At 40.1% G+C, this 17,936-nt stretch overlaps 1 protein-coding gene across 2 annotated transcripts in view; it reads left to right on the top strand.

The window, feature by feature from the left end:
- The window catches only part of LOC143018968 (uncharacterized), a 208,931-nt gene extending 191,316 nt beyond the window's left edge, over positions 1–17,615 (top strand). For both annotated transcript variants that reach the window (XM_076174626.1, XM_076174625.1), the window contains 4 exons: positions 5,776–5,976; positions 6,161–6,477; positions 11,573–11,735; positions 14,119–17,615. In XM_076174626.1, the coding sequence (XP_076030741.1) occupies positions 5,776–5,976; positions 6,161–6,477; positions 11,573–11,735; positions 14,119–14,303 (866 nt within the window). In that variant the 3' untranslated portion in view covers positions 14,304–17,615. The remainder of the gene's footprint in view (positions 1–5,775; positions 5,977–6,160; positions 6,478–11,572; positions 11,736–14,118) is intronic.
- The last annotated feature ends 321 nt before the right edge of the window (positions 17,616–17,936 follow it).

Below are 17,936 nucleotides of genomic sequence, written 5' to 3'. Positions count from 1 at the left end.
CCGTGCCCTGCTTTAATGATGCCTTCAGTGCTTCATCCATGAAGTGCTGAAATGGGAGGGATGTTAAATGGGTTTTAATGTGTATGTAATGGGGGACTTAGCTACCCTTGTAGGTGAGAAAGTGCTTTATGGTATTAGGATGATACATGGTGTCACAGGAAGTATTTTGTTTATCTAGGAAATTTTATATTGGATAACAGCTTGAAGCTATGTACAAAAAAAAAATCTGACATCAGTAGTTTAATAAAAGTTGACTTTTGGTTTGAAAAGTATAACAGGTTCTGATAAGGGGTTGGTTTATTATTTAGCTGAATTATGGTTTGATAATGTGGTCAGTCATTCCGTATGCAAGATTGATGCATTGAATTTAGTTTACCGTTTGTTATGTATGTTGTAGTGTTGTCTTAACCTCTTTTCCTAACCCCAAGGAAAGAAAAAGAAATATTGGCACAAAGCGCGGCATATAGTATTGGCTGTATTGAAGTCCTTTAAAAGCCAAAAAGCCCTTTCTTCTCGTGAGTAGGTCCAGCCTTATTTCCACAGTCTTACCCATCCCTACCCTGTGTGGAGCCTGTACTGCATTAGTAGGGTCTAGGGAAGACCAGCAGTGAACACACGTACTACACAGGACATCAAATTAGGCATGTGTGCCATGTATAGAATCATAACTCTTTGTCATTACTGCAGTATTCTATTGATTTATATTTGTTAATGTTTGAGTAATAGTTTTTAAGATGTTAGTTTTAATTCTTTAATGCTTGTCTGCTTTTTTAAGCAAAAGCGCATTGGGTCAATCAATCCATTGTCTGTCTCCCTTCATTGAATGACTTATGGGCTGAACCAGTGGCTATTGCTTTTTTCCTGGAGACCACAGATCTCCTGCAAGAGAGAACTAGACCAATGGATTGATTGTGTGTGTGATAGTGGGTGGTATGTGGAGAGAAGACAGAAAGGTAGTGTGGATACAGGGCATGTGATGCCCCACAGATACTTGTTATACCAAGAAAGAAATGGAGAGGTCAGGCATATGGAATTGGTGCCAGAGAAGATGGAGAAAGAAATTAAGACAAAACCAGTATACTTACATTACATAACAAAAAGCCTTTTCTTGCATATGAGAGAGGTAACTAAGTCAAAGCATACAATCCCCAGATACAGTCGTACCTCAGTACTCGACCATAATCCATTCTGAGGTGGTGGTCGAGCACCGATTTGTTCGAACACCGAAACCAATTTTCCCCTTATCACTGTCTTTCTTTGGACCCATTATTAAGGGCTAGAGCAACACGAAAAAGTTTAAATCTGGGAAGAAATATTCGAACAAACTGCGTACGTCTTACTCCGCTGGCGGTCTGAGTCGAACTGACGCTTACCCGCTGTTCGAGCTAGTCGAGTACCGAAAATCTGTTCGAGGTCCGATGCATTTTCTACTCGAATTTTTTGGTCGAGCACCGATTTGGTCGAGTATAGAGGCGGTCGAGTACCGAGGTACGACTGTACTTTAAACCCATCTCATATATTACAGATAAGAGGCAGTGATAAGGAATTGTATGACAGGAATATTGGGAGAGGTGTAAGAATAGGAGAAAGAAAAGAATAATCCCTACAAAATCATGGAAGTAGATGCTTTGGAAAGGGTGATTTTGGTATTTAGGATTAGATTGTTTTGGTGGATATGGTTATAGGAATGGAGGATAAGAGAGGTGGCCAAGTCAGAAAGCATACACCTGCTCACTCTACACCAATCCAAAACTCGTTTATTGCTCCAGTTTCTTATTACCTAGTAGATGAAGGGTCATCCTTGCCCGCTGGCACATGAAGAGGTCAAAAGCAGTGCAATGAGTCACTGCACATCCATGTCAAGGACAGCTAGAGCTGACCCTCACCTCTTCATTATGGAAGCAGCCCCCCCTCCCCTCCTCCATTTACTTAGAAGCAATTACAGAGCAGACAAGAAGAACATCCCTTTAGGACATATCATTTCTTCATGTATTCGCTTATTCACATCTGTCTTCCTTTTTCAACAGACATCGCATTCAGTGCCCGATGTACTCTATCCATCTCATTCTTCACTTTACCTCTTCAGTATTAGTCAAATACTTGTGTGCACATTAGGTTGCCTGATGTATGATGATGCATCCACAGTATACGCATTATAGAATATAGAATTACAGCTGTTATGCATTTTCTCTTTCACCCAGAATACAGGGGTCACTCAGCTACAGCTACAAAATAAATATAATCAGTACACAGACGCTGGCTTCCTCATATACTCACTCATTCTTCATGATGCCTATGTAGGTGTCATCATATTCTAGGGGTTAATCGGCAACCCCCAAATCACAATTTGTTAAATAATCATGGTGACATAGATCTAGTCAGTAGTGGTTCCTTAGCCTCTTAATGATCATTTTAACACAGAATATGCTATTGTAAGTTTCTTTTCTATTTACCCTCCCTCACATTTGTGCACAGGTGGCATAATCAAAAGCATACTGGTCTCACATTTGCTTAGTTGGGTTTGAATCCTGCACTTCTCTCCAATTCCCAGCAGTGACTGACCTGCTCTAACATTCCAAGTGCATAATAGGGAAAAGGGATGGCTTCTGGGGGTCTGACCCAGGGCAATGGGTGGGATACAGGGAAGACCTATCATCTATGAGGAGCTAAGATGAGAGGGAAGAAAGGATGGTGGATGAGGGTGGAATGGGTGGAAGTGGGTACTTGCCTTTTGATTTGACTACCTCCCTTGTAAGAGGAAAAAAGCCCTTGGTATACATACATACTTGTATACCAAGGGAGGTAGCTAAAAAGACAAAGGCATAAAATCCACATTCTTGGTATATAGATAGATAAATCTCATTCTTGATCTCCCTCATAATTCCACTCAATCCTCTCTGCAGTTTACAATTTTTGCTAATCTTTCCTCACTTGTTCTTCCTGTAACTCAGCACTCTGAGCTACTCTGTGTGACAGCTCTCTTTCCACCCCTGTTCTCTTCCTCACCACATTTTTCACTCTCTATCCTTGTAACACTTACCATACATTTAAAACGCTTCATCTCAAATGCATCAAGCTTGTCCTACCTGCTTCTCTTAAATTTGAAGTCCATTCCATACAGTGCCATGAGTATAATTATTCCCTTGTACAACCTTCTCTTTGTATTCATCCCCAGTTATCTATTTCCCACAATACATTTTCTTTCTATTATCCCCAGACATTTACTTGCCTCCTGTACTCTGTAATTCACCTCTACCCTGCTCTGTTTTTTACCACATGTGACATCAAATGCTTCCACCAGCATCTTTCCCTTCAAACTTCCAAGCCCACCACTGCCATCATTTGTTGGACCTCTCATCACCTTACTTTTATCACATTTACTCTCAGTTTATCTGCTGTACTTTGTAAACCATTTTTCTCAAACATGTTTAGGTTCTTCCTTTCTGTCTCCTTCAAATTCCATGTCTGCTTCATACAATGCTGTGGGCACAATCACTCTTTTGCATCCTTTTCTTTTCATTCACCCCCAGATATCTATTTTTCGTATTGCTTTTCATTCCAGATTTGCTTCCCTTACTTGAAAATTCACCTCCGTTCCCTGCCATATCTGGCCCCAAATATTTAAAGCTCTCCATCCTTAAAATTCACCTCAAGTCCACCACTATCATCACTCCTTGTATATCTTACAGTACTTTTGCCCACATCTACTTTCAGTTATCTCCTCTCATATTCTAGAACTCCACCACCAATTGCTTCAGTCTATCCTCTCTGTTATTAAGCTGCTCATCTAGAAAAAAACAAATAGCTTACCTCCCACTTCTTTCCATTCTTACTAACTCTTGCACTAACCTCCCTTACCACTCCAAAATGCACATTGAACAATAGAGGTGACATTACATATCTCCGGCACAGTCCCACTCTCACTTCAATACAGCTGCTCTCTCTCCATTCCAAACCCCTTTTGTCCAGTAAAGTGCCCACTCATGTTTGTCAGGTTGATGTCTAGGAGAGTGAGGTGAAGGGATATTAAAATTTGTGAATGGGCAATAAATTGTTATGACTATGTATGAGGGGATTAGGAGGGAGGGTTGTCACATAGATGAAGCAGTGGGGGCAAAACAGCTTAGGCTATCAGGCCCTGCTTTGGATGTGCTGAGTTGCATCTGACTCAGGCAGTCGGGAGGGGGGAGGGTAGTGAAGGGCCTTCACCCACAGGGACCTAAGATGAAAGGGACATAAATGGGCATGGGACGGACAGGGGTTGGTTGCATGCCTTGGCTGCCAATCTGTCTCAATACCAAGGGGTTATTCCCCTACATACAGGAGGTAACCTTGGCTGGCTTCCTCCCATATAAGGGGAAGAAGCCTTTTAGTGTATAATTAAATAGAGATGTTTGTCAAGGGTCAGCTAATGATGTCCAAGGGTGAGCTGCTATTCTGTTTTGTCTCAACCTTAGTTTCAGTTTGTGAAGGTATAGTTTGAGGGGGTGGGGAAGTGGTGATAATTAAACTTTTACCATCTCTCTGTTCTGCTACCCTCCTTAAATCCCTCCATTTGTATGATCACACCTCTTCAGTGCGATAATGCCCCCAAAAATAGAAGTGCTGGTTATTGCTGAAAAAAAAAATAAAATAAAAGGTATATATTTGGTTTTGATAGCTGTTTTGCAGTTGCTGTGCTGGGCTCTGATTGCAAGCTCATCCCCATAGATGCTCAGGATTTGGTTTGGTAAGGTCACTTGTGAATAGATTAAATAGTGCTGGTGATAGTATTGCTCCCTGGGGACTCCATGGTACAGTTTTTTGCCAACTAAGAAGTTTTTTCAGTCATTTCTTGTCATTGTGGATGTTGCAAAAATGAATAGAAAAGTTAGGTGGAAGTCAGAAGTAAAGGATAACTAATCCCCTTCCCCACAGTGGAAAGGATTGAGACAATTGTAATCCCTCCCTTACCAGAGAGCTGTAGAACTAAATAAAATAGCCTTGTGGCAGCCAGAGTATGAAGAAAAGGAACATTAATCCCTCTCCTCACTATGGAAAGTAACCCTTCCTTTGCCAAAGAGTTAGAACTGAATGCATTCAAACCTTGGTTATTGTATGCCTTATTTTTTGTATAATGTGGGTTTAGAGGACTTTTTGCCATAATTTTTTCCCAGTTTTTTGTACATCTGAGGGTGTACAAAAACTGGAAAAAAAAAAAAAAAAAATTGGGGAAAAAAAAGTTGTCAAAACCAAATTGTATGAAAAATAGGGTGCACAAATACCAAGGATTGACTATATAAGATAGAGGCTGCCAAAATATAAGTTTCCCCTCCCCAACCCCTAAATCCAACTCACTCTTCCCCTTTACCACTTTCCTTATGAAAAGAGAAAAGTAAGTTTTTGGTTTAAAGAGGTATGGTCTGTTAATACACACAACTGTATAAAAAAGATGTAATAATGTAACCTGAAAATATATTGGACAAGTGTTTAAGACATTCAGGCTGAGGACAGAGAGTACTATCTCTTTTGTCAGCTTATGCCCTCCTCAGTGTGCATTGATAGATGCATGTGTATATATGTACATACATTGCTTCATGCATGCCAATCTATATATAACAGTTTTTAGATTAGAACCTTGTGTGAATTGTGTTGGAACTAAACCTTTTTTTATTTATTTTTATTTTATTTTTTTTTCACATGATTAAAGTGACATAATTATTATTGTGACCAAATTCTATAATACTAAAGTCTGTAGTCTAACACACTGTTTCCGTTTTACTTGTCCTTCTGTAGAACATCGCAAGAGTTTGGCTGAGATGTGTGAGGCAGAGGTGCAACCGGGCCGGGCAGTGGGACTGTCCCTGGACCCCCTCCTCAATGGGCATGACTCTTCTTCCATTCCCAACACCTCGTCCACAGCTTCCAGACCTACACTTGGCCGTTCAGAGTCTGAGATTACACCAGAGATGATGCGGCTTCCACCTGAGGACCAAGGTGAAACTTACTGCACATCTTTTGGTCATAATACCTTCAATCACTTCCTACACTAACTACTAACTTAATGAAGACTTGTTAAAATAGTTATTACAAGAGGTTTTCAAAGGCAGGAAAGATGTCCAGTTTTGGTGGGTTATAGCTTTGAAATGCACCATATGTCATTTCTTTTGTTCATTCACAGATGGGCTTGAAGATGGAGGATGTGCTGGAGAAAGCAGTGCTGGAGGTAAAGGTTACACATGTGGCAGCAGTAGTGGGGGTGGGAGTAGTGGGATGCGACGTGTAGCCTCCTGCCCAGACCACAAATCATTGGGCCGTCAACCAGACCCAGTTCGTGAAGTCTGTGATGTGCAGGTGAAGATTGCTGACCTAGGAAATGCCTGTTGGGTTGATCATCACTTCACTGAGGACATTCAGACTCGACAGTACCGGTGCCTGGAAGTTCTACTGGGTGCTGGATATGGAGCACCCGCTGATGTCTGGAGCACTGCTTGTATGGTGTGTATGCATTTTTGGAGGATAAGATATGTAGTAGTTGTTTAAGCTTGATTTTCATGTTATATTACAAAATTAAACATTAAATATTTAAGTTAGAAATATTGCTTTATCATCAGTTGAACCTGGGCTTTATATATATATATATATATATATATATATATATATATATATATATATATATATATATATATATATATATATATATATATATATACATATCTTGTACAGAGCCATTGTTGCCTATTTTGTAGAGTTTGGGTGCATATAGTATTTATTCAAGTTTATATTTTGTATTGAATTTGAACACACACACACACACTGGAACATACTAAATGAAACAATAGTGTGTGCAAAAATAATACATGAATTTAAGAGCAAATTAGATACAGAGACAGGACACCATGAATGTAGCTTCCTCCTTGTAAGATACAACTAGGTCAATGGGTAAATAAATGCACTGCACACACAGACACATACACACCGGGTTTGCAAAAGAAAGTGGAATACTAAGTAGAGGTATAGATTTGGAAAGAGAAATAAAGTATAAAAATATTCCAAGAAATCAGGAGATTTGAACTAATAAATGAAATTATAGAACTGAAGGAAGGAGTGAATATGAGGGGGTGTCCTAGGATGAGATGGATGGATGGGGTAAAAAGGGTATTACGAAAGAGGAAAGTCTGTTGAGGAAGAACAGGAAAGGACAGAAGATGGGAGTGAATGGAGAAGGGTTGTGTATGGATGATGCTGTAATGCATGAGGGGGAGTGGGTGGGGGATGAGGGAGTATGAGAAATAAATTGATGCAGCCTGAAGGGATTACTCCCTGTCTTCTCCTTTTCTGCATGAGGGGACGGAGAGGGGGAGGGGGGGGTCGATGAAGTAATGAAGCGGCCTTGCTGTGGATGTGCTGTGTCTTGCGACACTGCTTCTGACCCAGGGCAGTGGACAAGATGCAGGGATGACCCATGATCCAGGAGGTGCTGAAATGTGAGGGAGGGAAGAGGGTGGAGGGGAGTGGAGTATGTAGGGGATGGAATGGGTGGGAGTGGTTTCTATGCCTTTTTCTTTTTGGCTACCTCCTGTGTAAGGGAGAAAAAAGCCTTTGGTATATGTATGTATAGATCTGAAAGCTGAATGCAGGGTAATGTATAAAGAAATGATTGAGCTGAGAAGAAGAAATCTTGAAACAAACAGGGAGCTTAATGATCTAAAAATGACATTAAACATAGTCAAAAGTGAGAACGAAAGAATGAAATATGAAAATACAAACAAAAATGAGGCTTTGAAAAAAGAAGTAAAAGAACAAATACAAGTGGTGACCGAGAAAGTTGGAGAAACCATTAAAGAGACAGATCTCCCAAGAAATAAAAAATCAATGGAAAGTGGAACAAGAAAACCCAAAAATAACTTTTAAAGAAATTGTACAAGTGGAAGAAAATTCAAAAGAAACAGTCGTTGAAGTAATTAAAGAGAGAAAATTGGGTCAGAGGCACAGTTGATTAAAAAAAGTGTACAGTAGTTTATGGTATTAAAGAAAAACACATAGCATATTTAAGAGGAAAAAGAAATAGCAAAAGAAAATCTGAAAAAGATACAAGAGGATGGGCAAGAAATGGAAAAGGAAATAGAAGTGCATAGAATGGGACTAAAGAAAAAAATAGACCAAAAAATTAAACTAAGGTCTCAAATGATAGTGGAAGAAGTACTAACAAAAACAGCAAAGTTGGCAAAAAGCAAAAATTACAAAAATATATAGATAAAAAAGAAATGAGCGATAAGCCTGAAATTGTGGATAAAATGGAATATAAGACCAATTGGGAAGAGTGACCACATACTAATAGAGTTTGAACTAAAAGAACAATTTGGTTTGAGAAGAAATGAGAAATAGAAAAGGAAGACTAGTTTTGAGAAACTTAGAAAATGTAAATTGGGAAAACTTCTTAAATGAAGAAACAAAGATGGAAGAGAAATGGAACATATTAAAAGGTTGTACATTAAGTGCTGGTACAACAAAAACTGTATTGAGGCTAAAGATAAAAGAGACAAAGCTTGGAAAAGATGGGGGGAAAAACGAGTAAGTGGCAAATATATATCAAACTAAGAAATGAATATGTAAAAAATGCAGGGAAGAAAAGAGAAACTTTGAAAAAGATAAAATAGACAAATGAAGGACCAACCTAAACTATTCTACAGGTATGTGAATGGTAAACTAAAAGACACAGAATAGTGAAACTGCATCAAGGGAATACAGAATATATAGAAGATGTAGAAATGGCTGAAACTATGAACAAACATTTTAAATCTGTATTCACAATTGAAAGTACTCAAAATTGGGATGAAGGACAGAAAGATCCCCCCCCAATGAAAGAAAGAACTGTGCCACAGAAGGAAATAAGGGACCAAATAATAAACATTGATGTCAGAAAATCACACAGTCCAGATGGAATTGTAAATTGGATATTAAAAGAATGTATAGATGAACTAATGGACAAAACATATAAGATAATTGATTACTCACTCAAAGAAGGAAAGGTACCACAAGATTGGAAAAATGCAAATGTTGTACCAATATAAGGGGGTGAAAAGAAAAACCAAACAAACTATAGCCAGTCTCCCTTATATGCACAATATCAAAAATATGTGAAAAAGTTATTAAAAGTAGATGGATCAGATATCTAGAAGAAAATAATATACTGAATCCAAAACAATGTGGCTTTAGACACAGAAGATCATGTGCCACCAACATGATTTGCTTTTACTTGGGGCTAATATAAATAATGCAAGAAAGGGATGGATGGGCTGATTGTATTTTCCTAGATTTACAAAAAGCATTTGATAAAGTACCACACAAAAAGCTACTATGAAAAATTGAAATGATAGGAAATTGAAACAAAGGAAATTATTGGAATGGAAGGAAGATTTCTTGAATGGGAGAAAAATGAGGGTGGTAATTAGAGACAAATACTCAATCTGGGAAGAAATGATAAGTGGAGTTCCACAAGGTTCTGTATTGGCTCCGATAATGTTTGTCATATATATAAATGACATGGATGAAGGTGTGGAATGTTATATGAACTTCTTTGCAGATGATGTAAAACTACTAAAGAAAGTAAGTATAGAGGAAGACTGCAAATCACTACAGAGAGACCTGGATAAAGTCTGGGAATGGAGTCAAAAGTGGGACGTGAACTTCAACATCAAGAAACGTATAATGGAGTTTGGAAAAAGTAAAAATAGAATATCAGGGCAATATAAAATGGGTACAAAGGAAGTAAAGAAAGTTAACTCAGGGACCTAGGAATAATTATCAGCAAAGATATGCCACCAGACAAGCATATCAACAAAATAGTCAGAGAAACCTTCAATTTACTAAGCTCAATGAAAGTGGCCTTTGACTACTTGGATGAGGAAATGGTAAAAAAAATATTAGTCATACTAATAAGATCAAAATTGGAGTACTCTGCTACACTATGGACACCCAGTACAAAAAAGAATATAAAGAAATTAGAAAGAATTCAAAGAGCAATGACAGAGATGGTACCAACACACTCTAAATTGACATACAAAGATTGTCCGAACTGGAACTACCAACCCTGGAACAAAGAAGAGAAAGAGGAGAGTTACTGGCCATTTACAGAATTATGAAAGGGATGGAAGTCCTTGACAGAGAAGATTTATTAAAGTGAGACAAAAAAACAAGAGGACAAGAAAAGAAACTCAAAAAGGATAGTTATAGAAGAGATCTGAAAAAGAATAGTTTCCCACATAAGAGTGGTATATCTGGAACAAATTGGATTAAGCAACAGTGTGTGCCAAAAAGAAAAAGGCATAGAAACCACTCCCACCCATTCCATTTCCTATGTATTCCACTCCCCTCCTCCCTCCCTCTTATCTTGGCACCTCCTGGATGACCTGTCATCCAGGAGGTGCCAAGATAAGAGGGAGGGAGGAGGGTGGAGGGGAGTGGAATATATAGGAAATGGAATGGGTGGGAGTGGTTTCTATGCCTTTTTCTTTTTGGCTACCCCCCATGTAGGGGGAAAAAGCCTTTGGTATATGTATGTATGTATGTGTGCAAAAATTATACAAGAATTAAAAAACAAACTAGGTGCTGAAAGATACAAAGACAGGTTACTTCGAGCATAGCTCTTCCTGATAATACAACTAGGTAATACACCTCAAGAATCTTTTTCCTTCTCCTTTCTTAACACAAGTTTCATACCTATCATGAAAGCTTTTCACTGCCTGGTATCTTATTCCAAATCATGGTTTTCTTGACTTCTTATCTGTATACTTTGTCATATCCTTCTTTAGATCCATAAAACACTTTTCATATGCTCTAACCACCTAAGTTCTCTCTGATCTACCCAGTGTAAAGCTAGTTACACTAGTCAATGGAATGGTTTGGTTCCAATGATTCAGTTAGATTTTGTCCAAGTGTAACCATAGCTTGACAGCTCCCAGCCCAACCTTTATATCTGCTTCACCTCCACATTTCCCAATCTATCAATTATTGTAATACCTATCATTTCTCAGACTCTTCATCTCTAAAACATTCAACTTCTTCCTCTCTGCCTGCGTTACATTCAAAATCTGCTCTATATACATGATACTGTATGGATTATTATCTTAAGTATAGCCAAGGATACACTTGTGCAAACGCTTGTATATCTTGTAAAGAAGTTTCTGGCATTTCTTACAGAAAACTATGGTAGATACACATGCATTTTGGCTCTACATTAACATTTGCTCTAACTTCATGTGCCCAATTGTGAACAATACTAACAGGCTTTGTGCAAGATATTCAGTAATGTAATAGTTATTGATGTTGCTGTAGCTTATTTATTGTATAATTTTATTTTGCTCTGCAAAATTATATTAGCATTATAGCAGACCCAGCCCATCTTAAAACCTGAGCTGGCTCGAGTTCCTTGGTGTATTCCTAGGTGTGTCCCTTGGTGTCCTGACTGACACATATATAGTCAGGACACCAAGGAATGCACCTAGGAATGCACTGAGGAATGTGCCCAGCTCTGCTCAAAACTAGGGTTGATGTTCAATTTCTGGATTAATGTATATGTTTTGGATTACAGGCCTTTGAATTGGCAACAGGAGATTACTTGTTTGAGCCACACAGTGGTGCAGATTATTCACGGGATGAGGACCACCTAGCGCACATCATTGAGCTGCTAGGAAAGATTCCCAAACACATTGCACAGTCTGGCAAATATTCCAGAGAATTCTTTGATAAAAAAGGTAAAGTATAACAGTGGATTGTAGGAATATGCTAGCGGCTGTAGGAATACACATGTGGTACAAAGGAATATACCAGTAGCATATAGAAACATGATTGGATTGTAGGAACAGCAGTAACTAGGAATATACCAATAGCTTGTAGGAATATATCAGTGGCTTAAAGAAACATTCCAGTGGCTTTTAGGCGTGTAAGAAGGGATAGTAAGGGGTAGGCGTGTGCCTTGTGCGGCCACCTTCCATATTAGAGGTAAAGCCTTTTAATATATGTATGCACAAGTCACTTCAAGGAATATTCAAAGTAAATGGGAGAAGTCAAAGGCTGCTAAATCATTTGTATGGTATTGCTATGTATTTTCTTTTATATTGGTACTGCAACATTGATGACTTAACGGTACATTGTATAAATTTAGTGTGGCTAATTCTTAATGGTTTTGGTTAGCTGAGGGAAAAGCCCTGTCCTGAATGGGACAAGGGAGTTGAGACCCTTTTAGGCTGGAGTCCCTTATCAGCTGAACAAAATGATCTGGCATTTGCCCCTAAAAAGTAATGTACCACAGAAATAAAATGGTTAGTCACAATTACATTGTACTCATTTTAACATTTACATCTGTATTGAATGTATTCACCGTGCAAATAATCACATGTATATGTGCATGCATATACCAAAAGGCCCTTTTACCTTTGTAAGGTAGGTGGCCAGTCAAGGCATGCACCCACCCTTCACCCATCCCACACCCATTTGTTTCCCCTTTCATTTTAGCCCCTTGTGGGTCATCACCATGCCCCTTGCACTCCCTGGGTCAGAAGTGATGAAGCAAGACACAGCACATCTGCAGGAGAGCTCAAAAACTGAAGCTAGTTTACCTGTCACCTCATTACATGGCAACACTACCTCCTTTTATCTACTTGCAAAAATACTGAGCAGATGAGAAAAAATCCCTTTGGGCAGCATGAATTTATCATCCATTCACAGCCACTTTCAACTCACCCATCTCTTGCCCTTTCCCTTCCCTGCTTAACAGAATTTCCCATACAGTGGCACAATCACAAAACCCCTTTGTATAATCTACTCCTTGTGTTCATCCTCGGATACCCATTTCTCATGACTTTTTTAACTCCCCAAAGGCATTTATTCTGCCATCACAGTAGTTTACCCCTACTCCTATTCCTTCATTCCCTGCTTCATGTGACCCAAAATACCTAAAACTCACCCTTTTCACCCATCATATCCTTCTTAAAATTGTCTCCAGTTTACTTCCACCCCTCCCTTTATGTGTCATCATCTTACTTTTGCCCACATTTACTTTCAGCTCTCTCCTTTCACATACCCTCATAGACTGCCTTAGACCCTCCTCTGACCCAGCCACAAGTGCAGCATCATCAACAAACATCAATTGGCTTGCCTCCCATTGCCCCTCATTCTCACCATTCCATACCCTCATCCCATCCACACATATTTAGGTTCCATTTTTAGATGTGAAATTAGGGAAAACCAGGTTAGTAGCATTTCATCTCTATACCAATAGGCTCCTTCTCCCTTACAAGGGAGGTTGCCAACCAAGGCATGCACCCAACCTCACATATCCTGCTCCTACCCATCAGTGCTGTGGATGTGCTGTGTTTTGCTACATTGCTTCTGACCCAGGGCAGTGGGCAAGATGCAGGGATGACTAGTTATCCAGGAGGAGCCAAGAAAAGAGAGGGTAGTGAATGGGAGTGGAGTAAGTGGAGATGAAATGGGTCGGAGTGGATTATGCCTTTGACTTTGGCTACCTCCCTTATAAAAGGGAAAAAGATATTGGTATATTTATGTGCCCATCAATGCAGCAAGAAACAACACATCCACAGAACAGCAAGCTGCTTCATTTAAATGGTGACCCTGCCTCCTCATTCCCTCATGTGAAAATAGAGAAAACAAGTAGAAATCCTTTTGTGCTGCTTCAGTTTATTTAGGTGCTTTTTGGTAATAGAATTAAGAGGGAAATGTGGAGGAATAGAAGGAAGTGATGGCTGAAAATTGAAAACATCACAATTTATTTATTTATTTATTTTATTATTATTATTTTATTATTTATTTATTTATTTATTTATTTTTTTTTTTTTGAAGAATGTGTAGAGTATGGGTTCAAAGGAGATCGGAAGAAGTTTTTGTTTTATGCAAAGGAGTCTAATATCTTCTCTGTTCTTATTTCCATCTTCCTTTGGAAAACAGGATATAAAGGTGTTTATTCAAAGTCTTTCTGTTGTGTAGATTTCATAAATAATTCGTCATTGCTAGTTATTGAATTTTTTAGTAAAGTATATTCATGCTTTTTCCCTCAGTCATCTCAGTCATAAGTTTGTGAATTTTACATAAATTGAAGATGATCTTTTCTGTTTGCAGGAGAACTGCGCCACATCACAAAGTTGCGACCATGGGGAATGTTTGAAGTGCTCACAGAGAAGTATGAGTGGCCAGAAGATGAAGCAAGAGCATTTGCAGACTTTCTCACCCCGATGTTGGCCTTCGAACCTTCACAACGCGCCAAAGCCTCCGACAGTCTCAAGCACCCTTGGCTCAATTCATGAGGGGAGAAGAATGGGAGGAATTATAGGCCCCTGGTTCATCTACTGCAACCTCCTCCTAATTTCTCCTCTGTTTCATCCCCTTGTCACACTTCCTCCTCCTCTTCTTCATCCTCCCATTATAGATCTCCTGTCTCTTCCCCTTCCCCTGACAGTTTTGTTTCCACTTGTGTGTCATTTCCAACGTGACTGCTTTCCTGTATATTTCTTAAAAGTTTTATCAGCTTCTCTGTCTATTGTCCTTTTAGTCTTTTTTTCCCCACCCTCCTGTATTTTCCTCCCCTCACATCAACTTCCCCAAATGTCATAATCCCCTCTCCTCCCCTGTACTCCTCATCATTGTTGTTACTCTGCGACTTCAAGTGCTAATGAACTGTTAAAAGTGAAAGTGCTTTCTCAAAACTCTGGAGCCAAATAGGTGTGCGGAGCAGAAGCACAAGAGAAGCAGAAGCAGCTCCGAGATGGGCGCGTCCTTGCATGTCCTGGTTGTGTTGACGGGCATGCCACTTGTGATACTACCATATTAATGTTAGGGCAGAACTCGGGTAGTGGACAGTGCTGGCCTCTCCCAGAAGCTAGAAGATGTCATAAGGTTGACACGTGGCAAGGAGGGGCAGGTCCTGGAGGAAGGCAAATGCAAGGATCATAGTAGCATTGCCTTTCTCTTTCAAAGCCAAGTTCATCAGTGCTTCAGATATCACACACATGAAGAAAGGGCTATGACCTTGGTCTTGAGGAGAGTTGCAGTGCCCAGCGGAAGCAAGATGCTGCTTCATGATTTGCCTTTCCTTACTCGTGAAGTGGCAGCTAAGCACAAAGTTGCTGCTGCTGCTTGTGTGGCTGTGGTGGTGGTGGGTTACATCGGGAGCTGTCCTAGCCGTGTCCAGATATCATAATAATATACTTTTCCATTGCTTGTGTTGTATATAGGAAACCCATAATCCTTTGCATGGGTGACAACTAAGACCCATACCCACTTGCCTCAAATATGTATAATGTATATTTTAGCCTCCTTAACCCAAGATCCATTTCGTATCATAATTGATGAGAAGAGGAGCAGGTAGCTGACACTGGTCTTCTTGCTGCTCAATTTCAGATGAAAGGCAAAAAAGATTATGCAATGAAGAGGGGCTAAGGTAAGGATGCAGGGCAAATGTTGAGTGAAAATCAGTGTACAAACACTGCAGGCCAGCAGGACAGGAACCAGGGGCTTTTGTCTGTTGATTTGGAAACCTTGAGTTTGGAAGATGTGTGGGGACAGTGGAATAGGCTGGAAGGGATTTTTATACTATCATTGCATCAATTCAGTGGTTTGTCTGCAACAATTCAATGTAGCAGAATTTGTGGCAATGCAATATCAAGATCACAAATGATTGTCAAATATAGAAGTCTGTTATTGACAGTTATTGTTGCTCTGGTATCAAATTCCAATTATCTTGGTAATGCCAGGACTGCTGCTAACTGGAACAAGTCAGCAATAATGCTAGGGACTCCCCCTTGCATGTTTAGCTTTCATTAGTTCCAGGGACTCTTGGCAGACCTGTGCCTTGTTGCTCAAGAGAAAGGGCCCCATCTCCCATCACCACTGGCCCCTCAGCACCTGCCAATGGTACCTCATTTTGGCTGCAGGAGCAGTTGTTAAGGTACTCACATCATAATTGCCTGTGGTTGAAGATGCTGTGGTCACAAATTAATGTCAAGTGAACACTGGACTATGAAGGAGGTGAGGAGACCTGGTCTTCATATGCAGTGTTAATGTTGGGGAGAAAGTCCTTGATGGCTGTGTGCTGCACCACAATCAGGAAGTGACCAGCCCTTGTGGCAGTGCTGTGCAGCCCTTTGGTAAAAGTATTCCACCACATATATCCCATGTACACAAGTAGATTTTTTGCTCTTTATGGCAAACAGCTATATTGAACAACAAGTAACTTGACAGTCAGTTGATATGAAATGGAGCACCAGCAACAGCTGTAGTCTGGTGGTCTGGTGGAAGGCCAGGAGCAGCATCTAGTGCTGAGTAGTGGTGCAGAGGAGGAGGAGGAGGGCACTAGAAAGATTTGCTGTGGTGATGTAATCAGCTGCTGCCTTGATTGTTAATGGCAGTTTGAGGCCTTCAATAAGAACACAGGATGTCCATCAACCCTCCTCCTTCCCTCCCTCCCTCATGGTCAGACTACCATTTCTTTCCTTATGTAGTTGTGTTGTAGTGCACATTTAGGAAAGAAGGATCCCTCTTGAATATTTTCCATACCATCCATGTGGTCGTCCTAGCACCTTCCAGTACCACCCCTCCCTCTTTTATCCCGTCCTTTGTACTTTCTTCTTGCCTCTCTTCCATCCCTTCCATGATCACCCCTCACTTAGCCTAGAGGCGACGCAGTGCTTTAATCTCTGTATATTTAGCTAACACCATCCTTGGTTAGGCTGACAATAAAAGGGCCTGATGTATTATTATTTATTTTTACTCATTTTAGACAAGTTTGCACCTATGTTTTGTATATAGACTTACACACACTTCTCCATAGGCATTGTGGCTTGTCTTGGGGTGACCACGTTGAAGAGCGTTGTAGTGGAAAAGGTGTTGGGATGAAGCATAGGGAGGAAGTCAGAGCGTGGTCAGGCTTGCATTTACCCGTTCACTTCGCCTTTGCAGTCATTCAAACGAGCTGCCATTCATTTAACATTCTGTCAATGGAAAATTTTTTTGGATTTTGGATCTTCAGTATTTTTTTACATATTTTGCATGAGTTAACCCTTATTGTTTGTAGAAAACACTGTTTATATTTTGCGCTCTTCGCTATGTAACGCAACTGTAGCATGTCCACGTTGCTATAGACTGCAGTGAGGCAGCTATGGTTGCCATCACATATGGTACACTTGTGTGTGCAGCTGGAGGACCGACAAACAGCTATATAAGTAAGAACATGCAAGGCACAAGCATCGCCTCTGCCACCACAGCTGCTAGTTAAATCACCACCACCTTCAGGAAGATAGCAGCTATAGAATGGCACTGGTAGGTGACTTGGCTCAGGTGTGCCTTGGATACAGGAATCTCCCAAACACCAGTGGTCTTCATAGCGATGGTTTCCATAAGGATTTGGAGGAGGATAAGGTCCGTCTTATATTAAGATGTCCCCAAACTTGCCAAAGGAGCAGTTACTGACTTTTTCTACACAATCCAACCCAAGCCTGACATGATACTGGTGGCTCAGGTCATCACAAGCATGCAGCAGGCCATTTCATGATGATGATAATGATGATGATGAATGATGATGATGATAAGTCCTCTTGGTAGTAAAGGTGATGTACACCATACAGATGTGTTTAAATACCCTGAATAAGTTTTGTGCTCAAATATAAAATAAATGCAAGAAATTTATGAACAAGAATAAAAAGAATTGAGGGGGATTACATACATACATATACCAAGGCTTTTTCCCCCTTACAAGGGAGGTAGCCAAAAAGGAAAAGGCATAAAATCATTCCCACCCATTCCATCCCTGAATACACTCCACACCCCTCCACCCTCCCTCTTATCTTAGCACCTCCTGGATGACGGGTCATCCCTGCACCTTGTCCACTGCCCTGGGTCAGAAGCAGTGTCGCAAGACACAGCACATCCACAGCAAGGCCGCT

Source organism: Oratosquilla oratoria, chromosome 36, assembly GCF_046742065.1.
Source record: "Oratosquilla oratoria isolate Oo_2021 chromosome 36, ASM4674206v1, whole genome shotgun sequence".
Lineage (NCBI taxonomy): Eukaryota > Metazoa > Arthropoda > Malacostraca > Stomatopoda > Squillidae > Oratosquilla > Oratosquilla oratoria.
Note: the sequence above shows the minus strand (reverse complement) of the source record. Positions and strands in the feature narration are given on the sequence as shown.